General features: G+C 39.4%; 1 protein-coding gene across 1 annotated transcript in view; it reads left to right on the top strand.

The window, feature by feature from the left end:
- Window positions 1-20,594, top strand: part of HECW1 (HECT, C2 and WW domain containing E3 ubiquitin protein ligase 1) — a 242,690-nt gene that overhangs the window by 121,641 nt on the left and 100,455 nt on the right. Inside the window, exon 3 of the mRNA XM_018559623.1 lies at window positions 803-910. Within this exon, the coding sequence (XP_018415125.1) occupies window positions 803-910 (108 nt within the window). The remainder of the gene's footprint in view (window positions 1-802; window positions 911-20,594) is intronic.

Here is a 20,594-nt window from a genome sequence, read left to right as displayed (position 1 = left end):
GGTTGTGTGAAGTATGTTGAGGCCGGTGTGCAGCTCCTTTTTGTTATTAGACCGAGGTGTCTAACATGAAAAAGGAAAAAGAAGGCGTGCAACTGACTGGTGCACGCTATGTGAATGGAAAATGATCAGGAAGTGGGAATAAACAGTGATGTAGAGCACTTACGTGTGATGGAATGGGCGGGTGCAAAGGTGAGAATACCTGGTGAAGTTGTTGGGTCTGGTCTAGGTGGCATATGGGTGCTTGAATGTGGATCCTTGCGGGAGGGGGTGGTTGGTGACATGTCAATTCGGCGGGAAGAAAAGAAAAATACAAGGTGGTCAGAATCTAGGCAATGTTAGGACAAGGAAGTACACTCTTAACTCACCATAAGGTTTGTTGTGTTGCGATATCAATGACGAGGAGCATGTGGTGAAAACGAAGGAGTTTGTCCAAATGGCTTCCCTCTTGTTGGTGGTTGATGGTCTTTGGGTCCTGGTTGGTTTGGGACAGGTGCTGTTCGGATGCTGTGGTGACGAAGAGTCCTGGATGCTGGTGTGGTGTCAGGTGGTGAGAAGGAAGCTGTAGTTGTAGACATATTTTAGTTGGTGTAGTCCAGAAATGATGTCCAAGTATATGACTGGAAGCATTGGATGAACTCAATGGAGATGGAGTGGTTCCAAGTTGTTGTGGATGGAATACCTTGTTTGCAGAAGGAGCAGGGGGATGGGGGAGGGTGGGAAGTTGATGTCGGATCATACACTGCTGCTTAATCTGTTTAAGAACCTTGCATTTCATATTAAACTTCCTAAATCTTGTTTGCAGATGAAGTGCTGTCTGAAAACTTTCTGGATTACAAGAACCGTGGTGTGAATGGCTCTCACAGGGGGCAGATAGTCTGGAAGATTGAAGCCAGCTCTTACTTTGTGGAACGTAAGTGCACTTAAATATAAAAGGTGCTTTTATAAAACTATCCAGTGATTGTAGAGATGGTGCTATACTTAATGAAATTATGTACATTATAAGCAGGTTGTGAACCTCTGTTGACTTTGTTTTCAAGTTTACTCTTCACTGGTCTAATCAAGCTACCATACCCTTTTCTCTTTTTTTCTTCCGGATATGGTACAGAACAATTTTAGATACACAACAAAACATTAGTTAATATTGTACTCGTACATCTGTAGAAAGAGCAGCCTAGGTCTGCTTGCTGCTCTTTGTTTCTCTTTCAATGTTTTTGAGTTGAAATTGGGGAAACATTACATAAGGTACAACATAATATGCATAGTAATTGATGATAAAGGTTAGTGTCATCTGTGTGGATGTGCAAATGTTGCAAAGCTGTAGCTTTCAAACAAAGAGGATGATTTAATTCGAAGTCAAGGCAAAGAGGATGTGCATATATTGTCTCAAGTGCCATTAGATAGTAAGATAGAGTCAAAACATGTATTGGGTTGTATATTTGGTTTATGAGTGTCCTATTTTGCCATACAGACAAGTTAAATTTGGGGTGCTTGGAAGAAAGGAATGGGTAAGTGTAATGAGGGGGAGGGGGGGTTATGGAAAGAGAGGATGTGCATATATTGTCTCAAGTGCCATTAGATAGTAAGATAGAGTCAAAATATGTATGGGGTAGTATATTTGGTTTATGAGTGTCTTATTTTGCCATACAGAAATCGTAAATTTGGGGTGCTTGGAAGAAAGGAATGGGTAAGTGTAATGAGGGGGGGTTATGGAAAGAGAGGGGAGAGGGGCTAAGGGGAGGAGGAAGAAGGAAACAAGAGGTGAAAATAAGGGTAACCTTTTGTTAGTCATAAACTGAATTTAAATGGATGGCAAGTTTTTCTAAGGAATGTCTAGCTTGGCATACTGTAACTGAGCTAGGGGGTCCAGACCTTTGAAAAGTATTAATAAGTGTCTTTTGTTATAGCCCTTAGTTTGTCATGCATCATGGCACCTTGTAGCCTGCCTTTAACTTCTGGAAAGTTCAACGGTTGAGTCTTACATGAGTTAGCTGTTATCTGCTTAGTGCCTGCAAATATAATATTAGTTTGTTTGACTGACGGGGGGATTCCCTGTATTGGCTTGGTAAGTGGTCTTCCCCTTGTTTAATTGTTTCATCTTATTTCGTTGTTATATAATTTATTTTCAATTAAGTCTGTACTCAAATGGGGGCTGACATTTTTGACATTCTATTAAAAATGCTAGTTTCCTGACTCCCATGCTGATCTAATGGCTTCATTACATTCAAAGATTCTGGTCTGGAGCAAACAGCCAGCATTTTCTGTAAACGTCTGCAATTAAAGCCCCTGTTTTCCTTCACTACAGGTTTCCTTTAGGAAGCAAGCATGAAACTAAACTTTTTTCCTTACAATTATACATTTTCCAAACTTTCTTTTGTATATTGTGTTGTGAACTGCAAATGTATTAGGGTTATGGGTCAGTGGAAAAACATCCTAAAAACTCACCAAGAGGACACAAAATTTAAATCTGGTGGTGATCAGTAATCAACAATGTTGTTGAAAAGGAAAAAACATGTCTTTCTTTTCATATTGTATTTAAACAAATCCATATTTTGCTAAATTAAATGTGTTGTTTAACCTATTTCTGTAGGACTGGTGCCCTGTAGAACCGGAAATGTGTTAATAAACATTCTTGGTTTACCCAATGTAAGCATAGCTGATGACAGTAAAGCATATCCTGGGAAGTGGGGTATGTTGGCTAGGTTAGATACACACCGAACAGCCATAACATTATGGCCACCCGCCTAATATTGCGTAGGTTCCCCTTTTGCTGCCAAAACAGCCCTGACTCGTCAAGTCATAGACTCCACTAGACCTCTGACGGTATTTTGTGGTTTCTAGCACCAAGCCATCTGTAGCTGTTCCTTTAAACACTGTCAATTGCAAGGTGGGGCCTGTATGGATTAGACTTGTTTTGCCAGCAAATCCCACAGATGCTCGATTGGATTGAGATCTGTAAAATTTGGAGGCCAAGTCAACACCTTGAACATGTTGTTGTGTTCTTCAAATCATTCATGAACCATTTTTGCAGTTTGGCAGGGTACATTATCCTGCTAAAAGAGGCCGCTGGCCGCAAGGAATTCCATTTCTATGAAGGGGTGTACTTGGTCAGCAACAATATTTAGGTAGGTGGGATATGTCAATGTAACATCCACATGAAAGCCAGGACCCAAGGTTTCCCAGCATAACATTGCCCAAAGCATCACACTGCCTCCACCAGCTTGCCTTCTTTCCACAGTTCATCCTAGTGCCATCTTTTCCCCAGGTAAGTGTCACACATACACCTGGCCATCCACATGATGTAAAAGAAAATGTGATTCATCAGACGAGGCCACCTTCTTCCATTGCTCCGTGGTCCAGTTCTGATTCTCACGTACCCCATGTAGGTCTGTTCACTACCTCCAAGGTAGCGAGCAGAATAGAAAAAAATTTAAACAAATGAACAAAAAAAATAATGTTTACAAATTATTTAAATAAATGTTAAAAAAAGAAAAATGTAAAAAAAAGTTAAAAAAATAATACACATTTTTTAAGAAAAGAAAAAAAAACAGTGTGGGGTCCCCCTCCCAAACAATACCAGACCATTTAGGTCTGGTAGGAATGTTTGGAGGGACCCCTATTTAATGGGAATGGGGACAAGGGCCTCTTCCCCACAAGCCCTCGGGCGTTGGTTGTGGGGTGCGGGCAGGGGGGGCTTATTCACATCAGCATACCCCCTTAATAAAGGGGCACCCAGATGCGACTCCCCTTGTGAATGATACTTGTACTCCTACCCATTCACTAAAGAGTTAAATTAAAAAATTTTTAAAAAGCCAGACTTTTAGAAAAAATCCTTTAATTGAAAAAAAAACGCAACACAGGCTTTTGAGAAGTCCTTTATTATAAAAACCATGAAGTTCAGCATTGTCCATAACGATGATGACTGTACGAAAGAAAAAAAAGAAAAATAATAAACAAATTAAAAATGTTTTTTTTTAAAACCCCGCCGCCCGCCGACTCGTCTGCACACAATGAACTCTTGTTGCAGAATGGCATTCTGACAGATGCCGGCAACATATAAACAATTGGGTGGAGCTAGCGGTGTCATCAGCGCTAGCTCCGTCCAACTGTTTACATTTGTTCGGCACCTGACAGTCGGCCCGCAGGTCCCGGACAAATCAAAAGACCCAGCTGTTGTCATGTAATGTGTCGTGACATTAAGGCTGGCTCTGCCCAGCTGTTGTCTTTTGCGGGGAGAGCAGTCAGCTTCAGCCGCTCTTTCTCCTCGCTTCGGCTATCAGCCAAGCCAAAGCATATGCGTTCGGCTTGGCTGCCTTCGGCTGCTGTACGGGCTATTGCGAATAGCCCGTACAGCAGCCCTTTGGTTCGACTAAACCGAAGGGCTCCAGGGGCCGAAGTGAGCTGAAAGATCAGCCGAAGCTACGGCTAGATCCTTCAGCTCAATAGTGAATAACCCTAATAGATATTCTTTACAGTGTATATAAATCTAATTTAGTGTTAGATTTAGTATCAAGTTATTTTTTTTGCTGCCTGTGTCCCGCTGGGTAGTTTCCCATTATACTTCCTCTCCTGAAGATGCAACCAGAAATATCTCCAAATAGAGTGGAATTCCTATCCTAGATAGCTGAAACAGGAACATGTGTCCCCATTGGAGAATTTTTCCATACCTCTTGCGGAGATTACAACGATAGTTTTGTATTTCCCCTCCCTTTTTATCTCGGCGACATTGGTAATCAGAACACACAAAGAGCTGAATTTCTCCAACACACAGAGGGCAAAAAAAACTCGACAGAGGGTCCAACATTTGCCCTTCCATATTCAAAACTGAAAAAATTGCTTTACATAAACTTTAAGGGCAGAGTCATGCTTTAGCAGTACCACAGCAAAATGCTGCATGTACTTGTCCATTCTTGTGCAAACAAAAGAAGTTACAGGAAGTCACAGGGATATAAGATTTCTGGCAGGATCAACCGTTATTTTTCTGTACATGCAGAAAATGTGCTTAGCCTGAGAAGAAAGAAAACTAATGTAGTCACTGATAAACTGCAAAATATGACATTGTTTTTGGGTTTAAATACATTTTAATCAAAACAATGTATTAAATATAATAACATGTAAATAATAAACAAATTATATTTTTGTTTATTTGGTTACTTTCATCTTATTGATTTCCAAAGAAAAAGTCTGGGCGCAGAGGCTATAGCTTATTCCAAGATCAGACCCAGACACCCAAATATAATTTAAAGGTTTTACAGAATCTTCATGTTGTGGTCTTGTGATGTGCAATTCCAATGAGATTATCAGTGACCCAGATTTTCAATGGCTAATATCTCAAAATTCTACATATAAAATTAGGGGGTCTGACACGTTTGTCAGACTTATGATGAGAACCGTATTAAGGCTTCATGTTGCCTTGGGACACAGAGCAGACCTGTCTCATTTAATGTTCTTCAGGCTCTTAAGCAGTTTCTCTTTGGGGAAATTGCAATCCTGTCTCCACAGAGAACTGATAATTGCGGAACTATTACCATTTTGGTAGTATTAAAAAGATGTTCACTCACACTAATCATTTTATAAATATTTTTTTTAGAAAGCTCTTCCTGCTTACTAAATCTGTTTATACCTTTATTTTATAGCATTGTTTTATTGGTTTGTTTTATTCTATATTAGCTGTTTTATCTGTTTGGTTGTATCTTTATTTTGGAGCCTTGCAAAGGGAATCAACATGAGGTATCATGCTAGCATTCAAAAATTAGCTTTCAGCAGCTTAGTGTAATCAAAAGACTAACAACATATTTCTGCATATAATTATACTGTGTACAAGGTAATGCTTAGTATTCCTTGTTTATCATAGTGTGTAATATGAAAAAAAAGGCTCTTCTACTCCTAGCAACAAGTCTATATCTTAACTTTACAGTAAATCTTAAATTTACAGTAAACTTAAAGTTTATATTGTAAAGTGCTGCGCAAACTGTTGGCGCTAAATCCTGTATAATAATAATAAGTGCAGGGCTCAAAATTTCCACTCGCCTGCTCGCATTTGGCGAGTGGAAATAAAGTGAGGGCGAGCCAGGTACAAGATCCATCCGCTCTCTCCCTTCTCTCCTCTAGCACTTTTAGTTTCCTCCTGCCCTGTCCACCCACGATCTGCTCCGGCGATTGTGTCTTTTTTTAGACAGGTGACAGGAGACGTGTCTGTGTACCTGCTCTCTACTGCGCATGTGCAGGCAGACGGGACCATGAGCTGGAACGTAGTGTCCCGTCTAGCTATAGGCGTCCCTGTTCCCATGGTAGCACAAGTCGGCCTGAACTAACGGCCGGGTACTGTAATTCTTGCTTTGTTCTCCACACTGATATTTAGCAGGAGGGGGAGACGGATCTGCAAAGGGTCATGCACATAATTTGAGCTCTGCAAGCAGGTACTCCAGTCTATTCTTTTGGATAGTTGAAAAACGTTGCCTTTCATGATTGTTTATGCTTATTATTGGAATTATCTGGCGGGAATGTGACATCCTACTGATGTCATAGGAAGTTGGAGGCAGTTCTTTACTGTTTTTCTATTTAGTGCTTAGTTTTTTCTGTATAAAGTTTTGCTGGGACTTGTAGTCCTCTATAGCTGGTACCATTCGTCATTTTCAGTTAAAGTGTTGCTGGGAGTTGTAGTCCTCTATAGACGTTATCATTCTGCATTTCTGTATAAAGTGTAGCTCGAAGTTGTAGTCCTCTGGTGCCATTCTGCATTTTTGGATAAAGTGTTGCTGAGAGTTGTAGTCCTCTATAGCTGTTATCATTCTGCATTTCTGTGTAAAGTGTAGCTGGGAGTTTTAGTCCTCTATAACTGGTGCCATTCTGCATTTTTGGATACATTTTCCTTTATGTTTACATTGCTTTATGGGCTTTATGGTAATATTGTTAAATGTGTTAATATTTATTTTTGTAACTTTTGTATTCTGAATAAAACATTTAACAGTGCAATTTCATAAGATAATTTAGGAGGGCGTGTGTAGGGGTGGAGTTAAGGGCAGGGTAGGGGTTAAGTGGGGCAAATGGTGGCGAGTAACTTTTATGGCCTGGCTGGTAGCTCAGGACTTGACATTTTGAGCCCTGATAAGTGTATTACCACTTTTTCAGTCAAATTTGAGAAAACCCCTCTATATGTACGTTATGTGTTCCTATTCACACAGCATACTGAAAAATATATTTGAAAAAATGTCTTAGATTTTAGGTGTTTTGTTATATCAGGCAAGATGGGTGATTCCAGGTTTTTCTCAGCCCTTTTACAGTGATCTGTCCTTATGGAAAAACTTGGGACTCAAGATTTAAGACTTGTGTTTATCTGATAAGCTTCATTACCATACAAGTACAATGAGCAAGCCACCTCAGACCCCTCGCCCCTCACACCCCCTCCTTACATTTCAAAGAAATAGAAGCAAGAAGAAATTTGAACCCTTAAAACCCATAAAAGCAATTTAAACTGCAAGACACTTTTTTTTTTTTTTTTACCTTATACTATGTGAATGGGAACATGTAACAAATATAAAATAGGTGTTATCCCAATTCAGCTGTGAAAGTGGAAATACACTTTAAAATGTGACTTCACCTTTATCTTAAAAATGACAACAAAGGCACCTTTAGAAATGTTTAGTAATGGCAATGCATGCAGATACCTATAGATAATTGCAGGGTTTTTGTTCTTTGCATAGCTTATTCTTTTTTTCCTCCCCATTCTTCACACAGTGGCCATTTTTACTAAGGGCAGATTAATCTGTATCCCTTCATTTTCTGGGACTCTGGGTCTGCCTCCTGGAACATATATGTGTAAGCAAACATATATGTGTAAGCAAAGTGACATCATATTATATATGTTGTAACTAGCATAATATGAGTTATAAACCTGTTATTTAAGAAGAACTCCAGGAGTTCCAGGAGAATCAAAGCAGATTTACTCACCTGATACTCGGTCAGCGTTCACCTCTCTTCCCCTCCACTCCAGGTGTTGAATGTCCCTTGGTGTTATCAAGTCTAATGCAGGTCCTAAGATCTCGGGAGCCCGGGAAAGAAGACTCTATGGGGACCAGTCCAGCAGCCCGGCAGAACAGAGGATCTTCTTTATTATTCCCTAGACAAAATGAGTAGTTAACCCTTGCAGTGCAAGGGTAACCCCACTGCAAGGGTACAGTTTGAAAATTCCTGGAGTTCTTGTCTAACATCTCATCTATACATGTATAGTATTATAGATATTGTTGGCCATACGGTCTGATGAAAGAGACTGGTGTCTGAGAAATGCATTACATTGCCTCCATTCTACTATCAATCTTTGGTGCATTCTGCAAAAAAAGTTTGAATACTTTTTTTGCAGAATGCACAGTACCATGGTTGCTGGTACTGTACCTAATGTGATGTTAGAATTCTAGGATAAATGTTATGTTTTTATGGATTGAGGGCTTAAAATAAATTTGTAAATAAAATGTATAAGCGAGCTTGGAGCGGTGACTACTTTACAACATACACAGGGACCAGACCTGCAGAAGGAAGGACAGTGTCAGCATCAATTTAGAGATGACCTACAGCTGAGTGACACAAATAAGATACATTTTTGTTAGTAGTTAAGGTACTTTAATGTATTTTTAAGATTTAATGCCTGAGTTTAGTGTCACTTTAAAAGTGCCATTCATTTGGTTGTTTTTGTATTCTGTAATATTTGGGATATGGTGTCATAATTCTCCAATCTAGGGACACATTCTACAATTATCTGGCCTATGTCAATTCTGCAGTTCCAAATAATACCATCCTAAAAGAGGTTATTATATGTATCTACATCCACCTCTAAAAATAAGGAATTGATGAAATCATACATCAATGGAATTAGGATAATAGCATAAACTGGGGCATAGTAAACTGAAAAGAAAACGTAAAACTTTTTTTTAACAATATGACCTTCCCACTTGATTCAAGGACACATAGTAGCTATTTGAATTCCTGCTTCCGAATTAGCAAAAATTAATGCTTCTATTTTAATAAGAGTTTACCGTGTAGGAAAACCCTGCAAGCATCCTGATAAAAAAAATGGCTCAGTGGTATAAACTGGGACATCTCTGGGAAAGCCAGAACATTTGAGATCCCCTGGGACCAGCAAGCCAATTTTCTTTTTTGCTGCAAGCATTTTTAGGGAAATTTATACTGGAACACAGCAGACATATATGGACGACATCTATCTATAATTCTAAAGACTATGTGTTCAAACAACATTTACAGTAATGCCAATGTGATACATAATGTAAAAAATGTTTTTAGGTATTTACCAGGCAAAACTATCACCAAGACCTCATATTTGAACTAGATATTTCTTGAGCCTATGATAACAGACTATAATTTTACAGTGAGCCACCTTTAAAACCAAAATTGTATGTTTTCAACTTCATAGTATCACTTCCCTGTTCTGTGCTGTAATTCAGTCTTCAGAAAATAGAATCGGTTTCTGGGGGTTAAGTGACTGGGTGTTTCACTGAGAACAGAAAATGGATGCAAGTAAACAGGAGCCATTCTCCATGCTGTGTAAAGGCAATTTAAGTACTAGCTACGCGGCAAGAGGCAGCTCGTCTGTTAACAGAAGGAATGTGTAGAATATCAGATAGATACCAGTGACTCTATTTTAATATCTGCAGGGAGGCGAATAAAAGGTACACCAAACTAAAATAAAAGCTAATTGGAATTACATATTCCAGAAAAGGCTGCATATAAAAGTATAGTAAATGAAAATAGTGGAATATTTATCTATTATTAACATGACTTTGAATTTAGTAATGTCCTCTATTTACATTCCTGATATAGATCATACATATTGCTAAAAATAACAGGGCAGTTCCCCAGCGCTGGCGGTATCCCCTAGTCCCACCCTTTACCTGTACACTAATAGATTACAACTGGTAGTCTAAATCAGCCTTTCTCGACCAGGGTGCCCTGGCACACTGGTGTGCCTCCTGGCCTCTTCAGATGTGCCTCAAAATGTTGTGGTAGTGGGACTGTGATGTAAAGGTGCAATGAAGACTGATGTGAAGAGGAATACTGATGAAAAAGGGGAACTCTGATGTGAAAGGGCAGACTCTGATATGAAAGTGGGGCTTCTGATCTGAAAGGTGAGTTCCTGATGGGAAAGGCGGAATCATAATTTGAAGGGTGAGGTTTCACTTTTGTGTGTGCTTTTGCGTGGGGCCCCCAATTCAAATCTATGACATTTTAAACTGGTGTGCCTCCAGATTTTGCAATCTTTTAAATGGTGCCATGACTAAAAAAATGTTGAGAAACACGGGTCTACACTACAATACTGGAACACGAAAACCCATGTTTGAATGTGAGGAGGGATATGTGTGGGCTTAGAGGCATGTGAGTGACACAGTGAGCCGGCAGTACCTTCACCTTGGGCGCATGCAACAATCCCAGGATATTCTACTGTGTATGGTGCTGCATATATATTTTATTTACATCATTTAATCATCATTTTATATATAATTCTTTTTATATTTGTATAATATTTGTATAGTATTACATTACTGACCATGGCAGTCGGTTGAATGTGTAGCACAGCTTACAAAGTGCAGAAATTTGGGGGACACAGAATACAGATTGCATTGGTCCAGAGTATGCGATTGACAACACTGCATGCAGAATGCAATGATTTAGACACATTTCATCCAATTCCTGATGAACTGGCCAAAATTTGCACAGTGGGTGCCACCATCAGCACCCTTCCGTTTGCTATCCCTTGATCAGCTGATCGAAGGAACTGGTGGGAAAATTCTCCGCTGAATGGAACTAGCAGCCAATCAGCGGCCAACAGCTGTTGTCAGAATACAAAGGAAACAGCAGGGGATTCGTCCACCAATGCTCATAAGCATTGATGGAGGAATCTGTTATACAGTATATACTCACACCGTGTATATAGATAGATAGATAGATAGATAGATAGATAGATAGATAGATAGATAGATAGATAGATAGATATATCTATCTATATACAGTACATAAGCGTGCATACCCAGTTTAAGTAATTCTTGTCATCTGGTAATAGTGACATCTACAGGCCAGAGATATGAACAGCACATATTCCTTTCGTAGCACAAAAGAGTATTTTTTTCTCAATATTGAAAATTACAGACACCAACACTGTAAATAATTATATCACCAAACAGTAATATGCATTATAATTGCAGTACATAATCCTTGGTCCACATTGGAGGCTTTCAGATCCTTTGAATATGTCTGGGTACAATAAGTTCTTTAATGCAGTGAGAGTGGTATCAAAAGTGTCATCGGCTGCTGGTACAGTATAGTAAATAAATACATTGTGCTTCTTCTTCCAGGCAGTGAATAAGTCAAGTGTTCTTTCTAGCAGTAGGTACATTTTGATTAGCAGCAGGTATGTAATTCTCAAGCATATAAATCCAAGCAGTAATGGCATTGCAAGCTCACCAGGGTGTGGAATAAAAGGTGCAGGCTGCTGTAGAGATAGAAAAGACATCCCGCCCTAGTCGTCAATCTTGTTGGGAGGCAATGTAGTTATAGAGCGCTTTAATAAGAAGATCAAGGAAGAGGAACTGGAACTAACATTTATAGAAAGCATTATACTGTACATGCAGCAACTGGTCTCTGGTAATAGTGACCAGTTGTTAAATGTACAGTATAAGATAGTGACATCTAGTGGTCACTGGTATGAACACCACAGTAATGTACATAGCACAGTATTACACTGTATGTAACATAAAATACACCATACAGTGGGCAGTGGTCTGCAGTTTATAACATATAGTACAATATGCAAGGGGCATTAGTCCAAAGGATATAACTTACAGTGTAGATTATAGAACAGAGTGGTCAGGAATATTTAGTGCACAGAACCTATTACAGCATTACAGTCTACCTGTGAAGTGTCTACATTACTTTGGTGGTCAGTGTGAAGTGTCTACCTTACATTGGTGGTCATTGTGAAGTGCTCCTTTACATTAATAGTAAAGTGCCCATTTACATTGCTGATCATTGGAGAAGTACCCCCTTACAATGGTGATCAGTGACAGGAAACTAAAGAGATCATTGCTATCAGTAATTATACTATAATTGTAACCCACTAATGGTTGGTTCCATGCTGCTGTTTGTGCAAAGTGATATTTATGATGGTGCAGAAACTACCGTCACCATTGGGCAACGGATCAATCAACCCGCACAGATGAGTTTTTTTAATCTATATTTTTAGCCATATCACCAAGGACACATTATTAAGAATGCTGTATCCTCAGCAACATGACAGTAAACCTTTGATAGAAAACTGTACATGTCCATGACTTTTAGTTATGTGACTCGTGGCTTCTAAGCAAATACAAGCCATGAATCCCGCAGCAACGAATGCCTCAGCCTCTCTGCAAAAACCCAAGAAGTCAGAATGGGGCAGAACCTACACATGCTCTTACTTCCAGGGTTTCCTTTAAATATGATTATGGGATGTTCACTTTCAATTGTTGAGGTTAATGAGAAATTTTAATGCACAGGTTTCTTTGATGAACCTTATTTTTTGGTTTTATCAGCACTGTACTGATTTTGTTACTGCATACTTTTTTCTAGTTGAGTCAGTATGATACGGATTCTGTTTCTGCAGACATATTTCCGGTTGTGGGTAAATGATTGCCAGTCCTCAGGAGTGCATGATCAGTGATTGAAAAGAATACAACAATGATCATGCATTTCGATCCTGCAAGTGTCTAGTGTGGAAGTTATTTCTTATGCTTACTTTAGTCATTATTTTGCAATTCTGTTTTTAAATACAATAAAGGGGTTAAGTCCCAGCATATACTACCTTGTTGTAACATCAGCACTGTAATTAGACATGTGCAATTAGATTTGTTCCGACTTAAAATTTTTACGAATTTCTGCATATTCAGGAACTATAGGAAAAGGAATCACCAGCACTCAGATGAATAATCCCCTTCTATCCAATTTCTGCATATTCAGACATTCAGGATGGAAGGAATAACGAATCTGAACGTATCCGAATTCTTGATGACAAAAATTTCGGATGCATGCAATTTTTTCCCCTCGAATGTTATTTTGAATGATTTTATGTTACTAAACATAAAAAAAAAAAAAAACAGCGTTGAATGCCCTCCCCAATTCATACCAGACACTTTAGGTCTTGTAGGAATTTTAGGGGGACACCAACAAAACAACAAAAAAGAGTAGGGTACCCATAAAATCCCTTACCAGACTCTTTATCCAAGCAGCAGCCTGGCAGAGCAAAAAAAGGGGGGGGTGAGTCCCCCTTGCACCATACCAGTTACCCCCTGGCAAAGCACCTTGCCCCCGTGCCGATGAGTACAAGGGCCTCTTCCCCACAACCCTGGCCTGACAGTTCATAAAGGGGGCACCGAGATGCTAACCCCCCCTCCCGTGAATGAGTAAGGGGTAGTTGTTACCCCTATTTATTCACCAAATACAGTAAAATTGTAAATTACACACAACGCCATAAATAAATCCCATATGTGAAAAAAACACAACAAAGGTTTTTGACAAGTCTTTTATAATAAAGAAAAAAATCCCCCCAAAAATGTCCATCAATGTAATCTAAACGTCAATCACGTCGACCAGTGATGTAGATCCACGTCAATCACGATGGACAATGGTCGCCGACTCGCCAAAAGAAAGATATCCCAACACCCGCCAACGCGATGAAAGGGGGCTGCCAGATTCAGATAGCCCCTCTGCCCACAGACCCCTGGCCCGGTATGGTGCAGGAGGGGGGGGTCGCACATTTGTCCCCCCCCCCCTTTCCTGCCCTGCCAGGCTGCTGCTCAAATCAAGGGTCTGGTAAGGGATTTTTTTTTGTTTTTATGGCGTGGGGTCCCGCCTAAATTCCTAGGGGGGGTTGCATGCTGTTTTTTTTAATTGTTATATTGTTTATGTGGACTGGCAAAAGTTAAAAAGAAAAATGTCACTTTTTTTTCCTAATGTCACTTTGCTGCAATGGAAAATCATGTGTATATATTATTTAACTGATCCGAAATTAACGAAAATTCAGATTAGTCCGAATCCAAATCCAAAAACAAATTGACTTTCGGACCCGATTCCCCAAAAATGAAATAACGAAAAATCTGAAAAAAACTGAAATAATTTTTTTGCTGGCTTACATGTCTAACTGTAATAGGAATACATACTAGAGTTATTTTTGATAATGCAATCAAATATTACTTTAAAAAAATACCTTGTATGTAGTGAGTGCTGCCTTCTATCTGCCCATCACTTTCAACAACTTCCTGGATTCCCAGCGTGCTTTGTGTCTCTTTCCCTGCTGCTTGATGTGATGCAATCTTGATTTCTCAAGACCACATATGCCATCATGCATTGCTTCCACCAAGCAAGGATAATGTTATTGTTCAGATGTTGATTTGTAGTTCAGAAGGCAGGCTTGGTGAGTTGTAACACAAGGAAGTGCATATTCACAGGACTGAGTGAAACTGTGTCAATGCACAGAGGAACTACATTCTATGGGCATCTTAAATAAGTAAGTTTACAAACTTGTTGATTAATATGGTTATTAGGAGTGGGATAGAACTTCTGGAAATTCAATATAGAAATACATATTTTGTTTTAGTTTAGTTTTGTTCTAATTTTTCATGCTTATGTTCAACAGTGTATGTGCTGTGTGTGTCTGTGGACAGTTGTTGTGGAATAGCAACAAGGTAACTGGCCTAGGGGGTATAAAAGTAGAAATTCTGCCCTGGCCCTAAGCCTTTTTGACTGTAATTGATTATAAAAACAAATCTCTTGGTCATGCTGAAACACTCTTCCTACTATAGCCACCTCATACGAGTACTGATTGCTGTGTACAGTAAGGAGGCAGACGCTCACATATATAGAGGTATAAGATTGTACATACATTTCTTGAATGCAAAGTCTAGTTTTCAGAGTATTCTTGGAGTTTGGTAGCCATTTTGTGACAATCCCATTATGACTGAATGCAGTATTTGTATTGTTACTATTTTGCTCTTGTTTTATTTAACCAACAAGGATCAAATACATTTTACAGTCTCCCTACTCCCATTGCCTCCCTTTCCCAACATTAGACTTGCAAGCCCACCCAAATTGGTGGGCAAGTCAATTGGGATTGATTTGAATGCGTTTGCAAGATTACACAGATAGAAGCATGGTTCCAGGGAAATGGGGGTCCACTTTATGTTGGAAATAATGAAGCTAATATAACTAGCTAACACATCTTTAATTGGCAAAATAAAGTATTTTGTTGCAAATGAGAACCAATAGCTAGCCATGAATTTTTTTTTCATATCTTTAAATGTTCCTCTTTGTTATAATTTGCTGTAGTACATTCATTACTTTTAGCAGTATGTCTAACAGTATCTATGTTTAGGAGTATCCTGTTATAATGGATGGAATTCTATTCTTCCTTTTTATACAAACATAGCGCTTTGTTATATAATTTTATTGCTCTCTAGAAAATAAGTATTACACTTGATCCTTTAGTCCTTTTTATTGTACTACTTATGGCAGTGTGGCTATCACGGAAAACTCTGCAACATATATTCTAGATTAATATACAGTTTTTAACACTGTTAAAAAATAAAATACACTTTTAACAGATTTTACTGGATCTATACAGAACATGTATTTTGCCATCTTCAAAGAAAATTCAGTTATATGTTTCAATTTTTTATCTTAAACATCAAAGAAGCAGAGCAGATTAGATGTGCTTTTACATGACGTATCCTGCAGGCATTCTCTGCATTTCCCTCGTCCCATCCTATACATGAAAAAAAAATAGCACTGAATTGCTTTTTATGAGACAAAAATGTCACGTGGTACTGGGAGTTTTGTGAAAGCATCTGCCTGTCCTCGTGTAGACTGTCATGGCAAAAGAACTTATAGCCATGAAATTCAGCCATGGTAATATTACAGATTAAAATTTTACCAAAGATCTCAGGATTCTAAGATGCTTTATTCATTGTAAACGTATGTTTTTCACTATATTAATATATTATATTACATTACTGATTGTGTTGCATACAGATTATTTCACAAAAAAACACTAAATAGTTTCAAGATATGCTACAGTAAAACATGAAAAGCTGCCCTTGAAAGTGCAACTAAAGGCTCCTGTATGGCAGTCAAAGCAAGTACCAAATCTAGTTACTATATGATGCATAAGACTGACAAACAGGGGAGTCCCTAGCATGATCCCCACCTGAGGTGGGGGTTAAGCTGGTGGTCACATTCTGGGAGGGTTGATGGGGTGGTAGTGCACGCTAACGGCTCTCTGGCCGGAGTCCTGGTGGTGCATCGTCCAGCTCTTGCTGGCATCCCACTCAGCTCATTGACATCATTGGTTGTCAGGAGCTAGCCAGAGCATCCTGCTCACATCCTGGCAACCAATGATGTCACTGATTGCCAGGGGCTGAGTGGTACGCGGGCCAAAGCATCCCAGGTTGCTAAGAGCATATGGCACTTACACATCTTTTCGTCCCGCTTTTAACAACCTGGGGTGCTCGGGCTTGCTGCCCCCCACATGAACCAAAGTGATGCTGTCTGAGGCAACAGCCTCATCCTGCCTCATTAGAGGGATGGCCCTGCTCACAAAGTAAAGTTAAATCTGCCTTTACCTTCCCTGACTGAGCCAAAGATTCCATTTGTCTTTCACACATTCCTCCTCTTAGACACTGCAGCCTACAGTGGATAGTTTCAGCAACAAAGGCAGTATTGTTAATCCGGAAAGCAGTGGATAGGACTAGGTGTGGCCACATGTTGATTGACAAGCTACAGGCTTGTTAATCAGAATGGTCTATGCTTAAAGGCAATGCTAAATTGTAGTGGAAGCAGAAACAGCCTACATGAGTGTGGCAACTCTGAAATCAGGAGCAGTGCAGCATTGTTGTCACATCATCACAGGAAGCTGCATTAGGTGGACTCCACTGGCAAGCTCAACAGGTATTTGCAGAACTTTGCATGGGAACCAAGAAAAAACTTTAGTTGCTGATGTACTTATAACTAAGTCCTGCAGTACATATATCTTTTATTAGAGGACCAAAGTTATTCTTTAAAAGATTACAATTATATGGGAAACTGCCCTCACTTGCCTTCCCCATATATACTGCACAGTACATATTTTAGATGAGTGGGCAACCTCATCTACAGGCATGCGGCTTACACATGCTCAGTTGGCTCTTCTATGCTCTCCACTGAGTGGCAGTAATAATGTAGTACACATGTACAAGCTATTTAAGGGGTTTCTCTAGAAAAGTGTAGCGAACAGAGGTGGCTAGACCATTATTCTCAGTAGCTGGGAGTCAGCACATGTGCATTATAGCAGAGGTGTCTGTCTTTGAAATACTGTAAACACTGCACGGTCTGGGGCAATGAGAAATGGATCAAACCTGCCTCTGCGGTCTGTATACTCATTACTTATTCTATTAGGAATGTGGAGCATAATGAAAGAGTTAATATGTTGCAATTTACTGTATTTTGAAGCTTTAATTAAAAAATTATACATTTTATAGAGCATCACCTCTCAAAGTTAGATAGTTGCTAAATGTAAACATTTATTTTTTACAATTACAAATATTGGTTAATGATTCATTAGACAAATACTAAAATTATTCTGATCATATTCATAGTTGTCAAAATGTCTGTGTCAGCTAATGGATCTTAAGATACATTCTTATTTATTCTGGTAATATTCTTAGGTCTTGTCAGCTAGTGTATGTTAACATGCACTCCTTTCCTTATTTATCATGGGGCAGCTGCAATCATGAAGTGCACTTGTCATTAGGATAGGTTCACTTATCATTGTCAAGTTATATACAATGTTATGTCTCATTCCAGTTGCAGCCTCCTAAAAGCCTTGAGAGGAGGGAGGCTGCAGAGCAGAGGATGAATAACAAGAGGCTGCAGCTCCATCCCCAGAGGAATGGTGAAAGCCCTGCTAAATATGGCTGTAGATAATTATATAACACTCAAATTACGTTAAATTGTGCAGACGTTCCGACATTAGTGTTAGCATTAGCCATACGCCAAATGACTTGTTCCACCAGAATTGCTCTTAAAACTGTATGTTATATGTTGCTCCCCTCTTAACTTATAGTGTGAAATGAACAAAATGAATGACATAACTGAGAACTAATGTACCTGTAACAAGAGCTGCCTTTTAGCAACAGAAATTGCTTTCTCACAGAGGCACCCAACTGTGAAAAATGTTAGTCAGACCGCATGCGAACAAAATTAAACTAAATGTCATGGGTGGTTTTATAGAGTCCTGACACTACAACTTGATGAAAGAAAATGTATCAAGCACCGAGCCAAAATTCAGAGCTGGAAACTGACCTCATTACTTTTTAATATGAGTGCTAATAATCTCAAACCAGGGAATTGATGTACATTGATACTACGCTGAAAATTAAAACTATAAAACTTCAAGAATGGAAGGATGAATGCCAAATACAGTACATATACAATAAAAAAAAAGAAGCTGACAATATTGAGCATTAAAGTAGTTCTAAAATCACAGCATATAATATCCTGTTATAACATAATAGCATTGTACTAGGAATATATTCCACAGTTGTATATAATAATGCATTAAAAGATAAAAAAACATGAAAAAGATCTCTTTAATGTAGTGGGTGCTACCTACTGTCTCCCTATCACTTTCCCAGTGTGCATTGCATCTCTTTCCTTGTTACTTGATGTGATGCAATCTCGATTTCCCAAGACTACATATCCAGGGGTGTGAAATTCCTATCGCCGGACGCCCGGGACAGGTAGTTTCGGGCGCCGGGCGAGTAGTTTTTTTCTACACTTAGCCCGGCTGCAGGCAACAGCACGGCTAAATGTAGTGTGGGAGCCGTTTTGTACGAGTGATTTTAAACGGCTGTACAGCCGTCCAAAAATCACTTGTAACCTGCCTGAAGCACGCTCCCCCTCCCCTCTCTCTATCTCTGGCGGCCGGCCGTGTAACGCTCCCGGCTGCCTCTCTTGCACACGAGCTTCCTTTTTGCTGTGGTCTTCGGGGTCACCTCCTCTTGTGGGAGATCCATGGCCACGGCAAATTAGGTTAGAGAGCACGGAGCAAGGAATTCAGCTTTCCTGTCACAGGAGAACCAGCACAGTTCTGTACTAGAACTCCTGTGTTGGAGGTAACAGGGTTAATGAAGAGAACCTGTCACCTCCAAAAGCTATCACACAAGGGTGTGTTACTCCTTGTGTGATAACAATAAAGTCAAGTGAAAAAAAAAGTAAAAAATAAAATATATAACAATTAAAAAATGGAAATACATAAAAAAGGAAAAAATATAAAGTCAAAAATAATAAAAATTAATAATGCTAAAAAATATTACAAAGCAAAAATAAATTTTTTTAAATACAATCTAAAAAATTAAAACCAACCCCTATCATTTGCATGCAAATAAATGCATGCATGGGGCATTTGTGTGTGTGAGAGCGAAGTGGGCGATCAGTTACCGCACGGCAATCGTACACAAAACCGTGTGGCTGGCTGGGCGGTGACAGAATCGCACCCCACCGCCGATCGCGCTGGCAGTGCCATCATTGTCTAATGGCACCCCAGTCGCGCCAGGCAGATCGCACAGTTTACCGCCGTAATAACGCCCGTGCAATCGCACATAATCGCTGTTGAAAACACAGCACGGTGTGTGTCACGAAAAAAGGTACATGTACCGTTCTTCAGCCATTACCACGTGGATGTAACCTCATTGAAATCAAGGGGGCCAAGTGGCAACCACACATGGTCGCCCAAGTCTGCACCCACCCGAAAGGGTAAATTCATTTTCCCAAGTAATTTAGGAAAATGGAATTACCCACACAAATCTGGTCCCCTCTCCACCCTGCTATACTTACCTTTCAGCGAACGGTCCTTCCCATCCGCCAGTATGGGTGTACTATCTGTACCTGTGCCATGTATTCTGAATTTTGCTCGCAAACTTCAAGCACTCGTTGGTCAGCCCGGTCACCTGACAGCACTGACAAATGAGAAGCTCTTCTTGAGCTCTTCTTGAATACGGTTTTGGGTAAAAAAAAAATCTTTTTTTTGTATCAGGACAAGTAGATTTCCATGATGGACAAGTAGATTGGGCCCCCGCTTTAGTCCTTGGACAAGTAGTTTTTTTTTAATTTCCACACCCCTGATATCCCATAATGCATTACTTATAGTTCTTGTAGTTCAGAAAGCAGGCCTTTAAAGAGTTTTGGCACACGGAAGTGCATTTTACCAGGAGTACAATTGTGTCAATGTTTTGAGAAAATACATCTTATGGGCATCTTCAATAAGTAAGTTTGCAAACTTCTAAATTGATAAGGTTATTAGGAGTGGGACAGAACTGATGGAAATTCTATATAGGAATACATTTTTTTTTTAGTTTTTGACCATAGATACCTTTTAAATAAAAATGAACACAAGTACATAAAACACGTATACATATGTAGCAAGTTACATTAAGGCAAAAATGTGTCTCAGGAAAGCAAGAGTTGCTGCTGGAGCAAGACTTTAAGAATGTTTTCAGAGAAAACAAAGATATGATAGAATAGATAGA

This window comes from Nanorana parkeri, unplaced genomic scaffold (genome assembly GCF_000935625.1).
Source record: "Nanorana parkeri isolate BGI_ZX_2015 unplaced genomic scaffold, ASM93562v1 scaffold407, whole genome shotgun sequence".
In the NCBI taxonomy this organism is placed as follows: Eukaryota; Metazoa; Chordata; class Amphibia; order Anura; family Dicroglossidae; genus Nanorana; species Nanorana parkeri.
This window is presented reverse-complemented; position numbering and strand designations above follow the sequence as displayed.